Source organism: Ascaphus truei, chromosome 19 (genome assembly GCF_040206685.1).
Source record: "Ascaphus truei isolate aAscTru1 chromosome 19, aAscTru1.hap1, whole genome shotgun sequence".
In the NCBI taxonomy this organism is placed as follows: Eukaryota; Metazoa; Chordata; class Amphibia; order Anura; family Ascaphidae; genus Ascaphus; species Ascaphus truei.
This window is the reverse complement of record NC_134501.1, coordinates 29,512,872-29,538,053: the sequence shown is the minus strand read 5'-3', so window position 1 is coordinate 29,538,053 and position 25,182 is coordinate 29,512,872. Positions and strand designations below refer to the sequence as shown.

The 25,182-nt window shown below is 50.6% G+C and overlaps 1 protein-coding gene across 2 annotated transcripts in view; it reads left to right on the top strand.

The window, feature by feature from the left end:
- The window catches only part of LOC142470113 (chymotrypsinogen A-like), a 68,947-nt gene that overhangs the window by 428 nt on the left and 43,337 nt on the right, over nucleotides 1-25,182 (top strand). For both annotated transcript variants that reach the window (XM_075577053.1, XM_075577054.1), the window contains exons 2-4: nucleotides 1,972-2,075; nucleotides 11,684-11,763; nucleotides 23,496-23,574. In XM_075577053.1, the coding sequence (XP_075433168.1) occupies nucleotides 1,972-2,075; nucleotides 11,684-11,763; nucleotides 23,496-23,574 (263 nt within the window). The remainder of the gene's footprint in view (nucleotides 1-1,971; nucleotides 2,076-11,683; nucleotides 11,764-23,495; nucleotides 23,575-25,182) is intronic.

Genomic DNA, 25,182 nt, shown 5'->3' with positions numbered 1-25,182 from the left:
CTGTGTCTCTCTCCCTCCATGTTTCCCTCCCTTTGTGTCTCTCCCCCTCTGGTCTCTCAGCAGTCTCTCTGGCTCAGTCAGCCTGGGTGATGTTGTAGATGCCCAAATATGGATAGGTCAGAAAATGGATATGCCCAAATTTGGGCATCTGCGGCATCATCTAGGCTGTCGGAGCCAGAGAGACTGCTGGGGAGACACAGAGGGAGACACGGAGCGAGAGAGACACGGAGAGAGACACAGAGACAGCCCCCCACCCCTTCCCTGCACGTCCCCCGAAAAAATTATAGAGGATTAACTCTGCTGAGTCTTTACTTCAGAATGGGACATGGGACCCCGCAGCGTTAACCTTCTGACTGAAACTTGTCTCCCTCCCTGTCTCTGTCTCCCGACCTCCCTGTCTCCCAGCAGTATCTCTGGCTCCAGTCCGTCTGGATGATGTTGTAGATGCCCAAATATGGATAGGTTAGAATATGGATATGCCCATATTTGGTTATCTATGGTATCATCCAGGCTGTCTGGAGCCAGAGAGACTCCTGGGGAGACACGGAGGGAGGGAGACACGGAGGGGACACGGAGGGAGGAAGAATAGGAGGGAGGGAGACACGGAGGGAGGGAGACACGGAGGGAGGGAGACACAGAGGGAGGGAGACACGGAGGGAGGGAGACACGGAGGGAGACATGGAGAGAGGGAGACACAGAGGGAGACACGGAGGGAGGGAGACACAGAGGTTGGGAGACACAGATGGAGGGAGACACAGAGGGAGACACGGAGTTAGGGAGAAACGGATCGAGGGATAGAAAGAGGGTGGGAGAAACGGAGGGAAGGAGACACGGAGGGAGACCCGGGCAGGGAGGGAGACCCGGGCAGGGAGGGAGACCCGGGCAGGGAGGGAGACCCGGCAGGGTGAGAGACCCGGGCAGGGAGGGAGACCCGGGCAGGGAGGGAGACCCGGCAGGGAGAGAGACCCAGGCAGGGAGGGAGACCCGGGCAGGGAGAGAGACACAAAGGAGAGACAGAGGGAGGGAGATACGGAGTGAAGCAGACAGGGAGGGAAAGAGACAGGGAGGGAAAGAGACAGGGAGGGAAAGAGACAGGGAGGGAAAGAGACAGGGAGGGAAAGAGACAGGGAGGGAAAGAGACATGGAGGAAAAGAGACATGGAGGAAAAGAGACATGGAGGAAAAGAGACATGGAGGAAAAGAGACATGGAGGAAAAGAGACACGGAGGAAAAGAGACACGGAGGGAGAGAGACACGGAGGGAGACACAGAGGGAGAGAGACACGGAGGGAGAGAGACAAGGAGGGAGAGAGACAAGGAGGGAGAGAGACATGGAGGGAGAGACATGGAGGGAGAGAGACACAGAGGGAATGAGACACGGAGGGAGAGAGACACAGAGGGAGAGAGACATGGGCAGGGAGGGAGATATGGAGGTATGAAGACTAGGAGGGAGACACAAAAGTAGAGAGATATGGAAGGAGGGTGGAAGATGTAGAGGGAGAGAGACATGGAAAAGAGACATGGGGGGAGAGAGACAGAGGGATAGACACGCTGCTGCTGCTGCTGCTGTAAAGCAAGTTAGTTTCTGTAATTTCAATCAGAAGATTAACACTCCTGGAGTCCTTTGGCGACTCCCAGAAATTTGCCCACTGCCCAAAGCGGTCATACACCCCTGGGCCACGGGACTCGTATAATATTTGCTCATATATACAATTCTAACGTACAGGGCTTTCCCTTCTTCACACATCTCTCCTTCCCGTATACAACATATTCACACTTCTCCCATATCTAAAGAACCACCAGAACTTGGACCCATAACACCCGTTTTCAGCGGGGGAGACTTGTCTATATAGTGGGTGCCATGCATCAAGGTGTCCGGGTGCTGCATAAAAACAACGTCACACAAAAGAAAATGCATCTGAGAAGACGACGATATATTTTACAATAATGCGATTTGTTTTCTCCTTTCTCAGGCTGCGGTGTCCCAGCCATTAAACCATTTATTTCTGGGCACGCCAGGATTGTGAATGGTCAGAACGCCGTGTCGGGGTCGTGGCCGTGGCAGGTGTCCCTACAGGTAGGAACCCTATATATTCTTCTAAACGTGGCATGTAACGCCCACGGAAACCGATACACTAGATACCTTTATGGACGGGCGAGACATCGTTTTACAAGGGAAAGGTATACAGGGATATGCCAAATATTATTATTAATTATAGTGATATGGTACAATGTGGGAACAGCAGTTATATAAGAATAGCCTGGGGCCCCCCCTGGTCCCCTGTCTGCCCACTACCTCTGGTTGCAGCTGTGCCTTTCAGGGAGGTTGGGGGAGAGTGTATGGAAGTTGCTGCAGGCGACCCGGTCGCTACTTGCAGGCACCCGCCATCTTAGTTGCGATCACGCATGCGTAAGATGCCGCACCTGTGTAGTGTAGGCGCGCGAGACGGCCATTAGGAGAACAGACCCGCATGCAACTACAGCCCACAGGATGCACTGGGGCGACTGATCACAGGGCTGCAACAGCCAATGGCGCAGCCGGATTCTCCTGCTGTAGAGAATAGATACATTGCACACGCTTGGAGCATGCCAGTTGGAGCTGGGACGAGCAAGGGGTATGGTGTGTATGTGTAGAGGTAGGGTGTGTGTGTGAACCCTGAACTAGGCCAAAGACCCCATTAGGCCCCAGCTAGACCCTGTCTCCCCTCAGCTTGTGGTTGTGAGAGGGACCAGCCCATCTGTTAGGGACATGGCCCCTATAGTACCAGGTTGAGGGATACAGCCAGGACACGGCGGCGAACTGGCGATCTGGTTGTCTGGGAATAGACCACCATACTTAGTGTGAGACTATTAAGGTGGGACACTCCTGCTTGACACCACCCTACGCGGAGGTGGACTCCTCAAGGATGACGATGGCGTGGGACCAGACAACCCTTATCTACAGTCGGCTCTACCAGGTGCTGGAGTACTGGGTAGGTACTAACAAGTGCACCAACTATACAGTACACACATTAATTGTGGGCAGTGCTGTCTCACATACTTGGATAGGTTGCTACTTGTGGACACCAGGGTGGTTGGGTGCCCCATGCCCCCTCAGTACCTTGGGGGACTATCTTGCCAGGTGTGGACACGGTGTTGGAGGGTATGGCCATGAGTGGCCTAGTTGGTGGGACTGTATATTGTTATTATTCTTCTGCATGCAGTAAAACTGTAATTCTTATCAGCATGTGTTTTATTGCATGGGGGCCTGTAACAGGGTTATCCCACATAGTAGGATCCCATACAGGTGGAGGTGCTGTCACCCAACGGATCGGGCACTCCCCAAGCTCCCAGCAGCGGAGGCGCAGGCCTCCTGTGAGATGCAGGTAACGCACCATATACATAGTAGCCGCCATATGTCCCAGGGGATGGGGGAAAGTGCGCTACAATTGGAGGCGACGCTGAGATCTCAGACCTGGGGTGCCCTACTCAACAGTCAAATTAGTAAGCCAATCAGAACCCCACCATGTGTGTACTCTCGCAGCAAGAGGTCCACGACTGGGCCCTCGAATGTCATGTACTCCAGCGCCACGTTGTCACCGTGGGAGGCGTCCCCCCGTCATGACTATGGTTGATGTGCGCAACCACATGAGAAAATCTCCGGGTCAGGCCAACACCAGGCTCCTAGGCCGCAAATATGACAATGCCTATCACTAAAGTGCCGTTCTACTGGCAACCAAGCAAGAAATATGCTTGGAGGATGCTCCTCAGGTCCTAAGTCCATCACAGGTATTGCCTGAGAGTTACCCCCTCATATATCCGGGGCTACCCATGTCCTCAACAGTGTCCACTTTGGGGACCTCCTCAGCAGTCACCTATTATGCAGAAGCGTCCATATCTCCCTACAGCCGGGAAGATGGATGGCCGCAAGTACACCAGTCCGGGCAGACTTACCCTTACCCAGGGTAACCTTCACCTCAAGTGTTGTACCAGAGACACCCGGCAGGTGAGAAGTTCTACGCAGGCCCCTAGCCCAAGGCCTGAAAATGATAGTCACCAAGTGGCGGAACCTACCGCAACTCGTGGAGGCCCTAACCATGTCTTCGCAGTCGCAAAATTACAGAAAGCTCAAGGCCTTCTCCGGGATAATGCCCACACCCTTGGGGAAAGAAGGGTTTGAGAATAGCATACTCTTCTCGTGCTTGAAGAGGGGTCCTGCTCTGAGGCTTTCGAGCCAGCAGCTGGTCGGAATCCTCTGACCACCGACAGCTCAACTGGTACGGATGAACCGAGACACAGAGGGAGAAGTCACCGCTCACGAGTTGGTGGAACTCCTCAACCAAGGGAGAGGAATTGTCCACATTTGTCCGCAGGCTCCAACTATCCCTGTGGACGCTGCTCTCTAAGAGTATCTTTTCGGTTGCAGTGGTGGACCAGTACCGGTTCAAACAACTGCTAAAAGGATCACTACCCTTACACCCAATAGTCCTCCTGATGCGAGGCGCTCCTGCCACCGCAGCACCCCCTAGCTACATGGACTTAATGCGGCAAATCAGAAAGCACAAAGTCCAGCTACACTTTCATGCCCCTAAAAAGACCAAAGAGCCCCTCAAGGGTGAATCCAAGGGGGCGTCAGCTCAGAAGGTCACAGAGACATATAGCACTGAGGAAGATTCTCCTCCCAAGTCGCCTCCAGCCAAGTCCAGGACATCTGGGAGAGTATCATCTACCTATAGTGCCCACTTGGGCCTAAGTGGCACCATCTGCTTCAGCTGTGGCCAGAAGTGTCACTTCTCACAGGAATGTCCAGAAAAGGAAAAAAACAAACCCCAAATAGGATGACCCATCCCAAGTTCATGATCTGCAAAGTTCACAAAGCAGAAACAACCTCCCCACCCGCAGAGAGCGCACCAGCGCCAAACCCGAATGACAAACCTCCATCAGACGCTTACCATCGCATAGGATCGGCTGCCATCATATGTGTCCTCATGGACGGCATATACGCATCCATTTTAATGGACACTGGGTTCCAGGTGACCATTGTGTTCCAGCTGTTCACTGTTCACATTGCGTACCAGGTTGGTCTGCCTGTTTGTGGATTATCGGAGCCTGAATAATCGACCATACCTGACCAATATACCTTTCCGCGAAGAACTTCTTAACGCGCTGTCGAGGAGCCAATGGTTCAGCGTACTGGACCTGAGATCTGGGTACTACCAGGTACCTATGAGTGCAGAAAATCATGAGAAGACAACGTTCATGTGTCCACTGGGCTTCAGTTCACCCGTATGACCCAAGGCATTTATGGAGCTCCAGCAACGTTCCAGCGTCTGATGGAAAAAATATCAGTGATATGAATACACAGGAATGCTTGGTCTACCTGGACCATATCATCGTCTTCGGTAAGACTCTGGAGGAACATGAGGAACGCCTGCTGGATCGGCTGGGCCAGGATGCTGAAAGCTGTCCTTAAACAAATGCTTATTCTGTCACACGTCTGTGAGCTATGTGGGACCCATAGTATCTGCGGATGGAATTGCCACTAATCCTGAAAAAATTGAAGCCGCGGTGAACTGGCCAAGACCATAGAATGACGTGGAACTACGCTCATTCCTAGGCTTCTGTGGCTACGATCGCCGTTTTGTGGAGGGGTACTCCAGCCAAGCAAAGGTCCTTAACCTTCTCAAAATATACCCCGAGGATATCAGGCGAAAAGCCACCCCACCGCGTGAACACCATTTGGCGACAAGAGGACGGCCGCCTGTGAAATAGCATTCAACAGCCTGAAAAGGAGCCTAACGGAGGCGCTTGTTCTGGTGTACGCAGACCCCGTGCAGCCCTACATTCCCCAAGTAGATGTGAGCCTCAACGGCCTAGGTGCAGTCTTGCACCAGAAGTAGCCAGCTGGCCTCCGACCAGTGGCCTACATCAGTCACAGTTTGACCCCCAGCGAGCAGAATTATCCTGTTCACAAGTTGGAATTCCTCGATCTCAAGTGGGCAATCGTGGACAAACTCCATGATTTCCTGTACTGTGTCGCCTTCGATGTACGGACGAATAACAATCCGTTGACGTACATACAGTACTGACGTCCGGGAAACTGGACGCCACCATCCATATATGGCTGGCGGCAATGTCAAACTACCGGTTCACACTGAAGTACAAACCGCGGCCCCTGAACATTGGAGCCGATGCTCTATACAGAAGACCGGGACTGGATCCCACCCCAGACGATAACCTCTGGGAGGAGATCCCTGGACCAGGGATACGAGCTATTTGCTCAACAGATAAAGTGGCCTTCTCAAAACTGAGGGTCGCGGATTCCTTGACATGCCAATCCAAGGCCAATTCTGCCACCTATTGTTATCCAGAGAGGATGAATATAACCCCAGACAAGTTCATCGCGTGGAAGGATCTAGTGCAATATCAAATAGGGGATCCAGTGGCTGGCATTATCCACCAGGCTGTAAAGCAAAACAAGCCTGCACTACTGAAACGTGCCCCAGCGACATGGTCACCATATTAATGTGAGACGTAGAAAAATTTGAAATCAATAACTTGTTACTCTATTGGGTGGTACAGTACCATAACCACCCAGATAGAAGGCAACTAGTCCTGCCCAGGAACCTGCAACATATGGTCCTGAGATCACTGCATGATGAACATGGCTATCTTTATGTAGAGAAAACCTTTGGTGTAATACGAGACCGGTTCCTTTGGCCACGGATGTGAGAATCAGTAGAATGACACTGCTGACGATGCTCACAGTGCATCCAACAAAAGACCCTGCCCACCAGAACCGCACCATTGGCTCACATGAAGAGCTTGGGTCCCATGGACTTGGTGTTCATGAATTTCCTGTGTATTGAACCAGGCGGCCGAGGCATCGGCAATGAGCTTGTCCTCACAGATCATTAAACCCGCTATGCCCAAGCCTTCCCCACCAAAGACAAGAATGCCATCACGGTGGCGAAGATCCTTTGGGAGCGATAGTTATAGCACTATGGCCTACACAACTGCCAACATTCAGACCAAGGGAGTAAACTCATCAGAGAATTACTAAACTTGCTTAGCATCACCAAGTCCCGAATGACCCCTTACCATCCGGAGGGAGATGCTCTACCGGAGAGGTTTAACAGAACGCTCCTCGATATGCTCGGTACCCTGAAAGGTGCTCAGAAATGTGAGAGGATCAAGCATGCGGAAGCATTGGTACATGCTAACAACTGTACCCGCCACGAGTCCACGGGATTCTCTCCCTACATCCTTATGTTTGGGCGAGAAACCTGGCTGCTGGTAGACGTGCGTCTAAGGGTATCAACCGACGGGGTATCCAACACAACGCACTTCCGATATGTACCACAGCTCCAAGAAAGCCTGCAGCAGGCCTATCAACTAGCAGAAACCTCTTCCTCTCAGATGAATGCTAACAACAAAAGGCGAAATGACCATAAGGTCCCTCCCCGGGAAATTCACCCTGGAGACTCAGTTCTTCTCTGTAACCTCGGGATCCCGGGAAACATAAATTGGCCAACCGTTGGTGAAACGGATTGTTCGAGGTCGAGTCGTAGATGCCAGGCCTCCCAGTCTACCGCATAAAAGTTGCGGATGGACGGGTAAGGGTCTGGCACTGGAATCATCTACTGCCTATCCCACAAGTGGGAAATGATGAGCCAGAAATGTATTTATTTATTTACAAATATACCAGGAAGTAATAAATTGAGCGTTACATCTCGTTTTCAAGTATGTCCTGGACATAGTTAATATGACAAATAATACATGGTTAAAAATACAGTTACATAAATGAACAGAGTATACATTATATACAATACATTGCATGCACAGTTAGAGATAATATACAGTATATTATAGGCGTATGTAACAGTTACAGACAAGATTAAAATGTGAGACAGCCTTAGTTTTGAAAGAATTTAAACTGGTGGTGGATGTGAGAGTCTCTGGTAGGTTGTTCCAGTTTTAGGGTGCACGGTAAGAGAAGGAGGAGCGTCTGAAATAGAGGCTACACCACTGGACGGTGAGCCGGAGGGATCGGAAGAAGTTGAAGAGACAGTGAACAAAACCACAGAGGAACGTATGGAGGGACACTCTCAAAGGGCAACCAGAAATCAATGGGCACCTCCCGAGAGAGCTACAGGTAATGGGCCCAGTTTGTTGATTGGATTTTAATTTTTTTTATGTTTTTCATTGCCCATTGACTGCTAATGTATTAATCTGTGCCTGTTTATAGTACATGCTTTTGTATTAGTGTGACCACCGACTGCTACATATTATATGGGTATGATGTACTACTATGCCACTCAATGGGTACAGGGTGGGAATAGTGGGTCTGGGGTGGGTGGTTAGGCCTCCCGGGTGCATAATGGGGGAGTGTGAGTTAACCCTTTAATAACTATAGAGGTTATTAACCACGAAGGTGATTAAGGGCTTTGGGGCCATTAGATTGTATTTTTTTATCTATTTTTGCTGGCATCGGAGGACATGGGGCCCACGTACACCAACGAGGACCACCTGGAGGCCCACGGAGCCTAGCAGGGACCACCGAGGGCCCCCAGACACCCGTCGGAACCCCCCAGAGTGCCCTGTGGGGCCTGCGAACTCCCATGGGGACCACCCGGGGACCCCCACCGGCCTGTAGTATTAATCTTGTGTGTTAAAAAAATAAATTATGCTTTTATGTTGGGGTACAGGGGGTGGGTTGTGCATTGTTGTTTATTAAATATTGTAATGGTTCTTGGTGGTCAGGAGGTGCTAGTAGGGCTGTTGTGTGTATTTGTTTGTATTGTGGTTAGTGGTGGTGGGTGAAGGGGGTATTAACCGCAAGGATGGGTGTTTATGCCTGCCGGGTGGATAGCGGGAGGGGTTAGCCCCTTCATTACCTTAGCGATATTAACCGCTATGTTTAAGTCCACCAGCAAAGCCTAAACACCCACCAAGGCCCAAATACCACCTTCACCCACCCTCGCTACACACAAAAAGCATGGCACTGCTAGTAAAGCCCTTCATTGCCTTAGCGGCTAGCCGCTAAGGTAATGAAGTTGTCTGTAAATGCATTTTTCGTGCATCGGATTCATGCTGGGGGTCTGCGGTGCTGATATTAATGGGTATCAGATCCGGAGTCTCCCGGCATCAATCCGATGCAGGAAAAATTCTTTTTTTTTCTAAGTGCCGTCTCGCCGCTTATCGGCAGCTTCTCACCACCTTCCTGACAACTTTTTGTTGCGGGACGATTTGGAGAGGAAATCTCCATTCTAGAGCGGCGATCAGCCTCGATAAGCTGATCGGGGCTACTAAAATTGACCGAGTTTGAGAAGATGGTGATAAGCCATTTATCGCCACGCGTTTGGCAGATTTTTTTTCCCAGGAACAAACCCCGGCGATTTTTGCTCTTATCGCCATCTTATCTGGGCTTACTAAATCTCTGTAGGCTTTTTTGGCTATAAGCTGGCGATAAGGGGCTTATCGCTGCTTATAGCATGAGGCCACAAGTCGGTCATTGTCATGTTTACCGAGATGTAAAACTTGATGCAAAGCCGATTCATGTGTTAAGTTGTACCCATGACACTGCATTTTTTATTATATAACGCTTTGTATGGTTATAGTTATGTGCCCAAGCGGGGAAGTTGGGTTTTTCACCAAAGGGAGAGTAAAGCCTGGGTCCCCCGTCTGCCCCCAACCTCTGGCTGCAGCTGTGCCTGTCAGGGAGGTTGGGGGAGAGCATAGGGAAGTTGTAGCAGCTGACTTGGTCGTCAGAGGCTACTGGCGGCTCTTCTTGCAGTGCGCCGCCATCTTGGTTGCGATCGCGCATGTGCAAGATGCCGCTCCTGTGCAGTGTAGGCGCGTGAGGCGGCAATTAGGTGAATAGACCCGCAATGGACTACAGCCCCCTGGATGCGCTGGGGCGACTGATCACACGGGCTGCAACAGCCAATGGCGCGGCTGGATTCTCCTGCTCTAGAGAATAGATAAATTGCCTACGCTTGGAGCACGCCAATCGGAGCTGGGACAAGGAAGGGGTAGGGTGTGTATGTGGAGGGCGTCTGTGACCTCTGCTCTAGGACAAAGACCCCCTTAGGCCCCAGCTACGCCCGACTCCCCTTAGCTTGTGGTTGCAACAAGGACCAGCCCATCCGTTAGGGACATGGCCCCTATAGTACCAGGTTGAGGGATACAGTCAGGACGCGGCGGCGAACTGGCGATCTGGTGGTCTGGGACCAGACCACCATACTGAGAGAGAGACTATAAAGGTGGGACACTCCTGCTGGACACCAACCAACGTGGAGGCAGACTCGTCGTGGAAGACGATGGCGTGGGACCGTACGGCCTTTATCTACAGTCAGCTCTACCGGATGCTGGAGTACCCAGCAGGTACCAACAAGTGCACCAACTATACAGACGTTAATTGGGGGCAGCGCTTTCTCACACACTTGGGTGGGTTGCTTCTTGTGGACACCAAGGTGGTTGGGTGCCCAAGGGCCCCTCAGAACTTTAGGGCACTATCTCACCAGGTGTGGACACGGTGTTGGAGGGTACTGAAGGGTACAGCCATGTGTAGCCTACTTGCTGGGACTGTATATTGTTATTATTCTTCTGCATGCAGTAAAACTTATTGCGCTAATAGTGCCGGCGACAGCGACGCGACGTCACGGCAAAACAATTCGTTGCCACCGATGCGTGCACTTATAGTAAAAATGACGCAATGGTGCGACAGAGCGACGGATTGGTCGCGATCGCCGGAAGTCATCTCTATTTGATTTTCCAGCGACTGTAGCCTGACCATCGCGTCGCCGGCACTATAAGCGTAGCCTTATTCTTATCAGCGTGTGTTTTATTGCATGGGGTCCTGTAATGGGGTTATCCCACATAGTATGGTCCCGTAGAGGTGGATGCGCTGTCACCCAACGGATCGGGCATACCCCAGGCTCCCTGCAGCGATGGCCAAGGCCTCCTGTGAGCCGCAGGTAATGCACCATATACACAGTAGCCGCCATATGTCCCACGGGGCGCGGGAAAGTGCGCTACATACTGTAAGCAGAGCAAAAAAAAATACACATCATACTGTGTGGATTTATATTGCATGAAGCAGGTATTTGACACGACGCGACCAAAGTGATTTACATTTGGTTATTTTTTGCCGCTGATGGCGCAGATTGAGAAATGTTAGGTTAGTCAGCGGCGGGATCCCAACTCCCATCCGCACGGACACGTACAAACCAAATATAGCCACGAGCTACAAACCCGGTCAGCGGGGGGTCAAGTCCTGACCCTGGACACCATATTGCTAGCCCATGATTGACGGCTAGACACTTATAGGGAACAGGCTCACCGCTCTTAATCCAGGGAGGGTGAGGGAGGCGAGGGGGGTATTATCAGGGAATGTTTCTTTAACTGTAGTATTAGTAAATTACTCCAGCCACTCCTCCTTATAGATCCCGATCCAATATGGGGTGGCCAACTCTAGTTGACCAGGGCCACCAGCAGGTTGTTTTTCAGGATATCCCTGGTTCTGCACAGGTGGTGCAGTCATTGACTGAGCCACTGATTGATCCACCTTTGCTGAAGCAGGGATATCCTTAAAACTTGATCTATTGTTGGCCCTTGAGGACTGGAGTTGCCCAACCCTGCAATAGGTGAGAATGCAGGTAAGCAATACACCAACTTCCATTCATTTTGATGTTTGATTAACAGTACCACCTTGGACCCCATATCTGTGGTGGATCTCTCATCAACCCTAACTGGATCATCACGGCCGCTCACTGCCCTATCCTGTGAGTATTTCAAACCTGCCTGGGGATGTGTGAGATTAGATCTTTGCGTGACAAAGAAATTGGTGGAGTGAAATTGCATGCCACACGTATTATAATCAGCTATTCAATTCTGCAACTAAGTGCATCATTTTTCGGACTCTCTTTTGCTGCTCTCCCTTTGCCTAGAAATCTGCATCAAACACAGGTCCAGATGCACCAAAGGGGGCTAATATTTAGCGTCTTTCCCTCCATTCATATAAATGCTAACTCTTATCACCGTTTTGTGAATATGGGCCACATTGTATCTGCAGAAAAACTGTAAGAGAATTTTAATGAAACAGAAAGAATCCCATACCGTAGCACTGAATCAGGGCTGTTTCTTTGTTACAAAGCTGCAGGTGCTGATGTTAGTGTTGCACAGTAACAGAGGGGAGTCTTTGCTCTTCCTGGATTGCCTTTTATTAATGTGGTACCCTTTAAATGATTCTTTATATCAGGGTGTTGCCTAGGGAATCATAGTGATGAACTGTACTTTGATTTAGAGACTGTTGCAGGGTACATGCAACCACACGTGGGTTTCTTGAAAAGGCTTATTTATTGAGCCTTAAAAATATGGCACACAAAAATAAAACAGCTTCTTTTCAGCATATAGAACAAACAGAAAATAAGTCCTGAGCGGGGCTTTGCCCTTTCCCAACAGGGGCTGTTCAAAGTCCAGGGTAACAGTATAGCAATACAGTGCATCAAAATAGCATAGTGAAGACAGACCTTAGCAGTAGTTCTCCCTCAGCACTTCAGTATCTCACTGGTTCAGACAGGCTGCATGTGTGTGCAGCCTGGGTTTTTTAAAGCTCCTTGATGAGGCAGCTGGGACCAGACTAATTGACAAGCCCTTCCCAGCTGAATGTTAACCCGGTCACTGCTGCACTACAGACTTAAACATAGGTCTGCCAGGCATAGTGCTGGTGACGTTTATTCACCCTGTCACAGAGACAGAGAAAATCATCCCTTTTAGAGTTGGAACATGCCTACTAAAGTCAGGCGCAATGGTTTATTGCTGGAGCCACAAACAAAACAATATTTGTGGACGTATTAATGTCATAGGAAAACATTTAGAACACAACTTTAATAACTCAATACATAACATTGAATATTGTTCAATATACAAACAAATAGATATATTAAATGTAAAAATAAAACATGGAGGATGAACCTATGTGATTACAGGAGCCAAGCATGGAAAATATCTCTGAATATTGGGTAACCGATGGATAGATCTGTTTCCCTTGATTGTATTTAATAGTGTATTTTTGCCCCATAAATATCAGAGTATATCTACTATATATTTCTGAAAGCACTGTATGTCTGCGTCCCTAGCGGCAATCTCATTGGTCCCTTGGCCCGCCCGCCCCCGCACACCTCTCATTGGCCTGAGGCGGAGTGATGGGCCAAAGGACACACAGGGAGACACACACACACACACACACACCTCTCTCTCTGTCCTCTCCCCCCCGTCACACTCACCTCCCTCTCCACTCACCTCCCTCCACTTCCCGCTCCACTCACCTCCCTCTCCACTCACCTCCCTCCCGCTCAACTGCCTCCACCTCCCGCTCCATTCACCTCCCTCTCCATTCACCTCCCTCTCCACTCACCTACCTCCCGCTCAACTCCCTCCCCGGCGCGGGGACAGGCAGTGGGCAGGGCAGCCTGCCGCTGCCTCCACTCACCTCCCGCTCCCTCTACTCACCTCCCGCTTCACTCACCTCCCCGGTGCAGGGACAGGCAGTGGGCAGGGCAGCCTGCCGCTGCCTCCACTCACCTCCCGCTCCCTCCACCCACCTCCCGCTCACCTCCCCTCACCACCCCTCACCTCCCGCTCACCTCCCCTCACCTCCCGCTCACCTTCCCTCACCTCCCGCTCACCTCCCCTCACCTCCCCTCACCTCCCCTCACCTCACGCTCACCTCCCGCTCACCTTCCCTCACCTCCCGCTCACCTCCCTGGCGCGGGGACAGGCATTGGCCAGGGCAGCCTACCGCTGCCACGCGGCACCTAAGATGGCGGCGGAAGGTAGGACCCCTTCCTCCCTCGCGGACTAACTAACATGGCGGCGGCCAGAAGGAGAGGTGAGTGTGTGTGAGAGTGTGTGTGTGTGTGTGTGTGAGTGTGTGTGTGTCTGTGTGCGTGTGTGTGTGTTACACTGTGTCTCAGACACTGTAGAGTGGGGACCGGAGCTACACATGGGGGGGGGGGGTGAGGGGGTCAGGAGCGGAGAAAGATACAGGGGGAGTGGAGAGGAGGGACCCGTCAATTTTAAACCAAACCAACCCCCCTCCTGTCCACTGCCCCCCCTCCTGTCCACTGCCCCCCCTCCTGTCCACTGTCACCCACCCTCCTGTCCACTGTCACCCCCCTCCTGTCCACTCTCCCCCCCCTCCTGGCCACTGTCACCCCCCCCTCCTGTCCACTGTCACCCTCCCTCCTGTCCACTTTAACCCCCCCTCCTGTCCACTCTCCCCCCCCCTGTCCACTCTCCCCCCACTCCTGTCCACTCCCCCCCCACTCCTGTCCACTCCCCCCCCCTTTCCACTCCCCCCCATTCCTGTCCACTCTCCTCCTCCCATCCCCTCCTGTCCACTGTCCTTTCACCTGTCCCCCCCCTGTCCACTCTCCCCCACCTCCCATCCCCTCCTGTCCACTGTCCTTTCCACTGTCCCCCCCCTCCCCCTGGCCACTGTCCCCCCCCCCCTCCCCCCAGCCACTGTCCCCCCCCTCCTGTCCACTGTCCCCCCCCTCCTGTCCACTGTCCCCCCCCCCCTCCTTTTCCCCCGTCCCCCTCCCCTCCTTTCCCCCCGTCCCCCTCCCCTCCTTTTCCCCCCTCTCCCCCCCCCCTTTTCCTAGCGCTAAATGTAACTCACGGCCAACGCCGGCTCTCCCCCCCCCGCTCCCCTTTCTCCCCCCCCGCTCCCTTTTCTCCCCCCCCCGCTCCCCCTTTCTCCCCCCCACCCGCTCCCCTTTCTCCCCCCCCCCCGCTCCCCTTTCTCCCCCCCCCCCGCTCCCCTTTCTCCCCCCCCCGCTCCCCTTTCTCCCCCCCCCGCTCCCCCTTTCTCCCCCCCTGCTCCCATTGCTCCCCCCCCTGCTCCCATTGCTCCCCCCCCCCACTCCCCCCTTTCTCCCCCCCCGCTCCCCTTTCTCCCCCCACACTCCCCTTTCTCCCCCCTGCTCCTCTTTCTCCCCCCCCGCTACCCTTTCTCCACCCCCCCGCTCCCCTTTCTCCCCCCCCGCTCCCCCTTTCTCCCCCCCCGCTCCCCTTTCTCCCCTCCCCTTTCTCCCCTCCCCTTTCTCCCCCCCCCCCGCACCCCCTTTCTCCCCCCCCCCGCTCCCCTTTCTCCCCCCCCCGCTCCCCTTTCTCCCCCCCCGCTCCCCTTTCTCCCCCCCCCGCTCCCCTTTCTCCGCCCCCCACTCCCCTTTCTCCCCCCCCCCGCTCCCCTTTCTCCCCCCCCCGCTCCCCTTTCTCCCCCCCCGCTCCCCTTTCTCCCCCCCCCGCTCCCCTTTCTCCCCCCCCCGCTCCCCTTTCTCCCCCCCCGCTCCCCTTTCTCCCCCCCGCTCCCCTTTCTCCCCCCCCCCGCACCCCTTTCTCCCCCCCCCGCTCCCCTTTCTCCCCCCCCCGCTCCCCTTTCTCCCCCCCCCGCTCCCCTTTCTCCCCCCCCGCTCCCCTTTCTCCCCCCCGCTCCCCCTTTCTCCCCCCCCCGCTCCCCTTTCTCCCCCCCGCTCCCCTTTCTCCCCCCCCGCTCCCCTTTCTCCCCCCCCGCTCCCCTTTCTCCCCCCCCCCGCTCCCCTTTCTCCCCCCCTCCCCCTTTCTCCCCCCCCGCTCCCCTTTCTCCCCCCCCGCTCCCCTTTCTCCCCCCCCGCTCCCCTTTCTCCCCCCCCGCTCCCCTTTCTCCCCCCCCCGCTCCCCTTTCTCCCCCCCCCCCGCTCCCCTTTCTCCCCCCCCTCCCCTTTCTCCCCCCCGCTCCCCTTTCTCCCCCCCGCTCCCCTTTCTCCCCCCCCGCTCCCCTTTCTCCCCCCCCGCTCCCCTTTCTCCCCCCCCCCGCTCCCCTTTCTCCCCCCCGCTCCCCTTTCTCCCCCCCTCGCTCTCCTTTCTCCCCCCCCGCTCCCCTTTCTCCCCCCCCGCTCCCCTTTCTCCCCCCCGCTCCCCTTTCTCCCCCCCCGCTCCCCCTTTCTCCCCCCCCGCTCCCCTTTCTCCCCCCCCGCTCCCCTTTCTCCCCCCCCGCTCCCCTTTCTCCCCCCCCGCTCCCCTTTCTCCTCCCCCGCGCTCCCCTTTCTCCCCCCCCGCTCCCCTTTCTCTCCCCCCCCGCTCCCCTTTCTCTCCCCCCCGCTCCCTTTCTCCCCTCCCCCCTCCCCCATCCTCCCCTCCTCCCTTCTCTCCCCTCCTCCCTCTCCCCTCCTCCCTCCTCCCTTCCCCCCCTCCTCCCCTCCCCCTCCCCCCTCCCCCTCCCCCCTCCCCCTCCCCCCCTCCCCCTCCCCTTCCCCCTCCTCCCCTCCCCCCTCCCCCCTCCTCCCTTCTCCCCTCCCCTCCCTCCCTCCCCCTCCTCCGCTCCCCCCTCCTCCCCTTTCCCTCCCCCTCCTCCCCTTTCCCTCCCCCTCCTCCCCTTTCCCTCCCCCTCCTCCCCTTTCCCTCCTCCCCTCCCACACCTTTCCCCCCTCCCACACCCTTCCCCCCCTCCCACACCTTTCCCCCCTCCCACACCCTTCCCCCATCCCACCCCCCTCCCACACCCTTCCCCCCCTTCCCACCAATCTTCGCCTGCCTCCCCGCTTCTGCCTTTCACCCGCCCTTACTCCGCCCGCCTCTGCTTTTCACCCACCGCCTCACAGCCGCTGCATGCAATCAACAGACTCCCGCCACACACGACCTATACCTGCCGCCACACACACCTGCTGCCTCCCGCCCCTACGCACCGACATCACTGACCCACCGCCTCACACCCTAGCAGGACCCCCACTCACAGAGAGCACTCACAACCCACGCGACACCTGCCGCCTCACACCCTAGCAGGACCCCACTCACAGACAGCACTCACAACCCATGTGCCACCCGCCACCTCACACCCTAGCAGGACCCCCACTCACAGACAGCACTCACAACCCACGCGCCACCCACCACCTCACACCCTAGCAGGACCCCCACTCACAGACAGCACTCACAACCCACGCGCCTCCCGCTGCCTCACACCCTAGCAGGACACACGCCTCACATTTTTACATCTGTTATGTCACCAAAATATACATTGTACTGTGGTGTGGTTACAATAAACCATTTTTAAACAACATCGTATTACATTTAATTCCATCTTTCTTTTCAACATTATTATCCAACCTTTACAACAAATACTCACCTATTGTTCCACGATTTATAAATAATACTACCTATTACGCATTTACATCCCGGGCAACGCCGGGTCTCTCAGCTAGTACATTATATATATAATATAGAATAACTAAGTGCGCAATTAAAACACTTTAATCAGACAATGTACCATTAAATGCTGCCAATGTGTTAATACTATACACAATATTAATGGAAATATAGACAGGAGAGAAAAAACAGGTGCAACTAGTGATAAGTGAAAACTGTTGCAAAGTATCAGGGAAGAATTAATAGCATATGGACGAAACCAATGAAGATGAATCTGAAATAATAAAAAAGAAGCAAAATATGGTGAAGTATGCTTGTATTCTTCAGAATGCGCTAAAGGCTACTTACAAAGTAGCAGATATAACAGGCATGTAGGATATCAAGATCCTCTCCTCACTGCTGATCTGTATGGCGGCTAGTTGGTTCTGGCTCCACTTGGAACACAGAGACTCCGCACATGCTCAGATGTGTCTGCAGCTGCCTCCAGTGTTGTCCTGGCAATTCCTCCAGTCTCGCAGGATTGCGATTAAGTTCATTATTTCTTGCACCTGTACACTTAATGGGTTTTTAGGTATATATGTGTGTTCGTTCTCACTCTGTAAATCACATCACCTTGATAAAGGTCCCGTTTGAGGACCGAAACGTTGGAATGATGTCTTGTTGATTCAATACAATATTTTGATTACCATTTGGAGTGCTGCCTCTGATATTTCATCTTGATGCGGTATCGTATTGCCTACATTCTTTTTATAGGATTTGCACCCAGTATTTGTTGATCCAGACGGAGTGCTTGTGGTTCTTTAAAACTGCTATATATATATATATATATATATACATACATATATACATATATACATATATATACATACACATATATATATATATATATATATATATATATATATATATACACACACACACACAGGCGGCACACTTTATTTGAGTGCGGCTCATTCCCCGCGTCATCGGGTGCCTGTGCCGCCTGTACGCGTGCCCAGGGCTCCCCGAGGGAGCCCTGGTGTCCCGCGGAAGTGAGGACGGCGGTGGGACGTTCCGGGGGACCCGGAGAGGAGAGGGGGAAGCCCCGATCGGCGGGCCCTCTCCTCCGAGGAGAGGTTACTGTCGCGGCCGAGACCGGGCAAATGCTCAAATAAACTCGGCCGCGACAGTATATATATATATATATAAATATATATCAAAACAAAACAGAAATAATAAAGGAGCGCCTAATGCAACAACCTGCCTAACTGTGAATAAGTAGCCAACTGCGTTGATACAACCTATGGGGTGGCTAAAGTGGAATATTATAATTAAAAAACCCTATGTGATTCTAAGATAAAATGTGTAATAACTTTAATACAAAGTGTACATGACAAAATTGTTAAAAAATGCTTCTGGAAAAAATAAAAATATATGTTGTAATACAAAAAATATCTAGAAAAATGAAAAATATAAAAAATATGAAAAAATGAAAATAAAAACTTTTTCCAAAAAACTATTAAAAACTTTAGAAAAACCTTAAAAGTCACAGAGTCCTGTTCCAAGTGAATGCATCCAGGTATAGGCAGCCCGTTTATAAGGGATCACAACTCCCTAGGAATACCTATGAAAGAAAAAAGAAAAGAAAACAGGCGCACACCTAGTGCATTAAAGTTTAACAATAATTTTATGGAACATTTAAAATCAGACAAATGCCCACTCACAAGTATAGCGTTATTAGAAAGCAGTTATGAGATTGTCCCTCATAAGCCAGTGGTGCCGTTCGAGCCTGTAATGGTGTCCTCTCGTGCGCGGTCTCCTTCTACCGGAAGTGACGCTCACCCGGTCTGGTGTCCCGCACAAAACGGAAGTCCCTCCAGGAAACCGAGGCCTCTCCTGACTGCCTCTAGCTGCTGCACCACCAATCAAGCCAACCGATGTGTCCAATGATCTGCTTTGCTGAGCCTCCCACAAGCTGTGTTCCTCTCGGTCTGCTCTCAGTGGGACAAATGTCTGCTCTGCTCTAGCCACGCCCTACGCGTTTCGTCATCGATGATGACTTCTTCAGGGCATTTGTCTGATTTGAAATGTTCCATAAAATTATTGTTAAACTTTAATGCACTAGGTGTGCGCCTGTTTTCTTTTCTTTTTTCTTTCATATAAATATATATATATATATATATATATATATATATATATTTATATATATATATATATATATATATATATGCTCCTTACCAGGCAGATCCAGAATCCCAGGGCCACAAATCAAGGAAGAGACAGCACACTCAGTAGTATCATAAAAGAGGTGTATTAGAAAACAGGCACATTCACCGACATTTCGGTCCTAGAAACAGGACCTTTCTCAAGGGAGTGCTCTAAACATAGTGAAGACAAACATACATACCCACCACCAAGTAGCAAACAGAGTCCTGATAGGTTGAATCACAACACTAAACAGCTGCAGACACTCACTAGCCAAATCTGGTGTTAACGTCATATATGCGACCACTGCTGGAGGGCAAAAGTATAACAATGTGTCACAAGTAGCCATGGAGCCAATGAGGCAAAAAGGCAACACCATCGCGCATGCGCGGCGCGAGTGTATCAGTGAGTAACTGAAAATAAATAAATATATCCAAAAACCGCTATGGAGCCATGTGCAGTCAGTTCAGGTGACTCTGTCGCACTATCACAGAGAAAAACTTATCCCTAGGGGCTTTTGAATTAAGAACCAACCTACCATTGGTCGCACTGACACCGAATTTTGCAAAAAATGGGTGGGAATTCTTAACAAGTGCTCCTTTGACCTCATGATTTTAGTGATCGAACAATCTAGTAAAGAAATATTACGTTTAAAGAATGAAATAGCAATCATTACAGACAAACATGGGGACACACTGGCTTCAGATACTGTACGTCCACAAATTGGACGGATAAGATACAAACAACACTTGATTCCTATCGTGATACTCTCACCACATTTAAGCGGGAGAAATGAAAGCAGGTGAAAAATGACTACCAGGATAAACGTGTCTATAGATGGCTTCTTGGGCTTAGTGAATCTGGTACTGGTCGTGGTGGGTATAGGAGAACTTACTCGCGCTCAAAAAAAATCTCAAAAGACACCCACAGGTTATATTACCAGGGACACATACGCATCTGACGCCTCCGAAAATACATCAAGGGAGCCTTTTTTAGGAGCCAGCACTGGAATGGCACACAAACCACCTATACCGGACTCAGACATGGGAGAACGATCAGGCGAGGTGGCAGGAAGCTCAAGGTACCTGGATCGGGAGTCAAAGAGGGGGAGAGGATGCCCAAGGTGGAGGTAATTTTCAATCTTTCTTCCCATCGACTGAGATAAGTGTCCTTGACAAAGGCCTCTCATATGTTCCAACTAATTGCCAAAACCCATTCAATTGGGAAATTGACTTATTTAAACTTGATCGGCAATTACGCTTGAAAGCCTTTTTTTTCTAGGACTGAGACAGCACACTGCAACATCCTTCCATCCAACAAGGTTGACTACAAATTTAAGAGCAAAAGTACATTTGACCCAGTGGTTTCCAATCACAGTATTACGACCTTTATGGGTCTACTTGGTAGTGACACTAGACACCATATTAAGAATTACAAAAGGAGTTTTTCTAATCTCTCAACTGATGAAAGACAAGCCATCAAAACATTACAAGCTAATAATGATATAATAATCAAACTGGCCGACAAAGGTGGGGGTATTGTCATTTTGAATTATGTCGACTATAGGTCTGAGGTCATGCGACAACTTGGGGACCCTCATTATTACAATAAACTTAAGGGTGATCCCACGATTATCTACAAATGTGAGATTGACTCCATTATCCAATTGGGAGTCAATAATTCCTGGATTTCTGAAGAAATTGGATCCTTTTTGGTACAGAGTCATCCAGTGGTACCAGTTATTTATGTGCTCCCAAAAGTACATAAATCTATTCACAAGCCACCAGGTAGACCTATCATAGCGGCGATGGGATCCCTATGCCACCCTATATCCCAGTATGTGGACTTCCTGTTATGGTGGCCAAAATGAGATCGTATGTTAAGGATACCACTGACTTCATCAGCCAACTGGGTAATATTACATTTGATACAACTCAAATGTTGCTGGTAACAATGGATGTTACCAGCCTCTACACAAATATTCCACACGCTGAAGACAGGTGGACAGAAAGATTTTTCCATCCCTATACACCAATAGGGACCACATAGTATCCACACACACTTTTAGTTGTGCTACAAACTCTCACATTTCTCTCACATTTCCACACCCACCCACACCATTTATATCCCCTCTCACTCCACACACACCTTGTGTAGAGCACTGTTTATACTGTGGGCTCTCCATTCATTCTTATTCACACTGATACACATACACACTCTTTCTTCACTTGCTTTCAGTAACCCTTTGACACCTCTAGCCATAAAACACATCCACATCGGGGGAAGGACCAGCACAGATAACATTCCAAGAGACACTGTTTTTAAGTAATCCTTGCTTCATTCATTGTAACATCGCCGGAAGAAGAGATCAGTGTATCTCGAAAGCTCGCACAAATAAAAGCATTTCGTTAGCCACAGAACGGTATCATCTATTTATTTTTTGATTATTGAAGCTCGGCTAACACGGTACTGATACCTCTACATATATATATATATATATATATATATATATATATATATATATATATATATATATATATGTTATGAGAGAAAGAGCAAAAAAGCCCCACAACAAAGCACTCTAGTATACCGTAGTAGTACATATATCAAAACATCTTTATTGAATAGCTGTCACAAAACACAAATAAAAGAAAGGGCAGAGAAAAGTTTAAAACAAGGCATGGATCCCTTGTACGTAAGTCTTGACACAAACCTCCAAAATCAATTCCACAATAGGAAAAGAACCATCTCAAATCAGACAGATAGTGTGCTGAAATGTCCCTGACAATGTAGTGTACTGAATACAGACAAAAGAGCTAAAAAAGCAAGAAGTGGCCGTGGCCAAATGGTTAAATCACAAAAATGTCATAGCAAGCTCTCCCTAAGGAATCTCTAAGGTAGTGTCTAATACTGCAGTGCATAAACATGTGAAAAAGCCAGAAATATAAGGCCTAAAGAGGCACACTTCAAATAGCCTGTATACTCAAGTCTGAAAACACCTATACATAAGACATACAGGAGAATCATGAGGGAGGCAAGGAACAAGAAACTCAAACCATAATTACGTGTCCCTAGCCAGTATAACCAACCCCACACTGAGGAGACGTATTAAGGTCGAAACTGTCTGTGTGTGGGTGGGTTTGCTGGAAATGCATCTTAACCCTGGCTGTGCTCAAAGCTGTGACCATGCAGCAAGCTTAAGCCTATAGGGAACCATGTTTATGGTTTTGAAGTAAAAGGTGACACTGTGTGCTCATTTGCATGTCATTTCCCAGAATTCCTTGCTGCAGTGGAAGTGCTGTATGCTGGGTGAAAATGGTGAAAGGCGGGGTTGCAGACCTGTCTAAGACATACAAATGAGCATACAGTAATATTTGCTTTGCTGTGGAGGGTTTTTGTCACTTTTTTTACCCACCATAACTTAACTACATACTGTACATACATACAGTACATACATACATACATACATACATACATACATACATACATACATACAAAAATACATAAATACATAATCTGGTAACTAAATGCTGTAACAAAGTTACGTCATCGATGTGGGAAGCTTTAATAATAGAGAATCATCATTCTTGCAATAGAGTGGTGTGCTATTGCAGGTAATTCAAGGTACCTGCAAGCAATCTAGGGCAATAACTGTGGCACAGAAGTCATTTATTAGATATTTTTGGAGCCTGATTCCTAATGTAAGGAAACACTTGAGTCCTTTGTAGCACACAGTTTGAAACCCCACATAGCATCTGTTGGCCATAGTAATTTGGACTAAGGGTGTAATAAATTAACCCCTATCCTCCTAAATGACTGGCATGCTGGATGAATACATACATACATGTTAGAGGGTAATTAGAGGGTAACCAATTAGTCCGACCCAAAATACTTTGTGCTACTGTGTGACAGTCACAGTTAAGTCTAAATAATCTAGTTAAAAAATGAATATTTATCCGGTATCTCAGGTGTGCTCCTTTTTGAGCACATGTGTCTCTCCCTATGTTATTTGGAGGAGGTTGTGATACTCAAGGTTTGAAAATATCAAAACCTATTGATACTCCGGCGCCACCCATACTCTCTAATACCCTCATGCTGTGACCTTGGTATTAACGATGGTATTTCCACGTCTTTCTCTCTTGCACAGAACTTGCGATGTTGCTGTTTTGGGTATGTATGATCCGGTTTCCACATCCGAAGCCAGGCAGGTCATAAAAATCTCTAAGGTAAGGTACTGACGCATAAAAAAAGGGGGGGGGGGACACTTCTCTAATAGTTTTGATTCCTTTGCTGACAGGGGGGGGGGAGGGATCAAGTTTGCTACTTTGTTCTCTGCATTCCTGAAGTGTCTATTATTATCGTTTCTTTGAAAAGCGCCAACATATTCCGTAGCGCGGTACAATGCGGGTGCAGAGAGATGTAAATTCCATAAACTGAATGACATACAGGTAAGGACAGACGTGCACTAACAGATACAGAAGGTAATGAGGGCCCTCGTCCTGAGAGCTTACACTCTAGAGCAGTGGTGGCCAACTCCAGTCCTCAACAGGTCAGGTTTTAAGGATATCCCTGCGTCAGCACAGGAGGCTAAATCAGTGACTCAGTCTTTGATTGAGCCACTTGTGCCAAACCAGGGATATCCTTTAAACCTGACCTAATGGTGGCCCTTGAGAACTGGAGTTGGCCTCCGATTGTCTTGAGGGAATAAGGGGCAGCATGGAAGCAAAAGGTAAAATGGCCGCTCGTTGAGGGATGGAGTATACATCAGGATGGAGTATGGTCAGGTGCAGGGGCTTTGACATGGGGGGATGAAGGAACAAGTGTGCCAGGCCCGTGACTGCAGGGGCCCGGTACTGCAAATTGGTCCTGAACTTTGGCCCAGCTGCCGGTCGCGGCTTGGCACCAGCTCTTCATCAAATGCACACCTCTTTCTCACTATGTGTCCCACGCAGAGCTTCCAATGCTAACGGCACGCAACTGGCCTCTGATGTCAGCGCGCCGGAAGTAAGCTAAGCCTCAGCTTCTGGTACGCACTGAATTTGGAAACTCAGCGTGGGACACAGAGTGAGGAGGCCTGCAGCTGATGGAGAGCTGGGGCCCGGCCGCCGGGACTGGCCTGACCAGAAGTCGGCCCCAATTTGCAGCACCGGCCACCGGGCCCCCACAGCTACCGAGCCTGGACTGACCATCCCCAAGGTAAGTCTACTTTTTTTTATATGTATTAGGGGGGGGGGGGGTTGGGGTCTTTTTTTATGTAATGGGGGGTTTGGTATGTATTTTGTGGTGGGGGATTGAATAAGAGTCAGATAATTGACGGAAGGTGGGGGCGAGTGAGAGGAGAGAGAGGTTCAGGGAGGCAGTGAGTGAAGAAAAGAGGGAGTAATCATCGCTGCAGAAAAAAGTACCTTGCTTTCAATGTAGTTGCCCATAGTGCGTCCGACCAAGAAGAGGCGTGTCAGAGAGGCAGAATCCAGGAGAGACAAATTAATTTATCTCACCAAGCGGAAGGCCACGTGACGTCAGTGTCATGTAATGCGGTGTAGTCAACGAGAGCTAACTGCTCGTGTGATGCCTCCGCCACACCTCCCTGATGCCTCCGGCCTACAGTGCAGGTTTCACGTGAGTGGCGTCATTCAGTCACGCGCCCTGCAGCTGGCACAATAATCACAGCCTAAGGCCACACTTATAGTCCTGGCTACGGCGACGCGACATTGTGACGTCATCCGTTGCTGCAGCAATTGTTTGCCTATAGTGTAGGGGACAAGAGACGGTGACCGGGGTGTGTGGCAGGGGCGTGGACATGAGCAATTCACCCTCATTGGCTGAAACCGCTC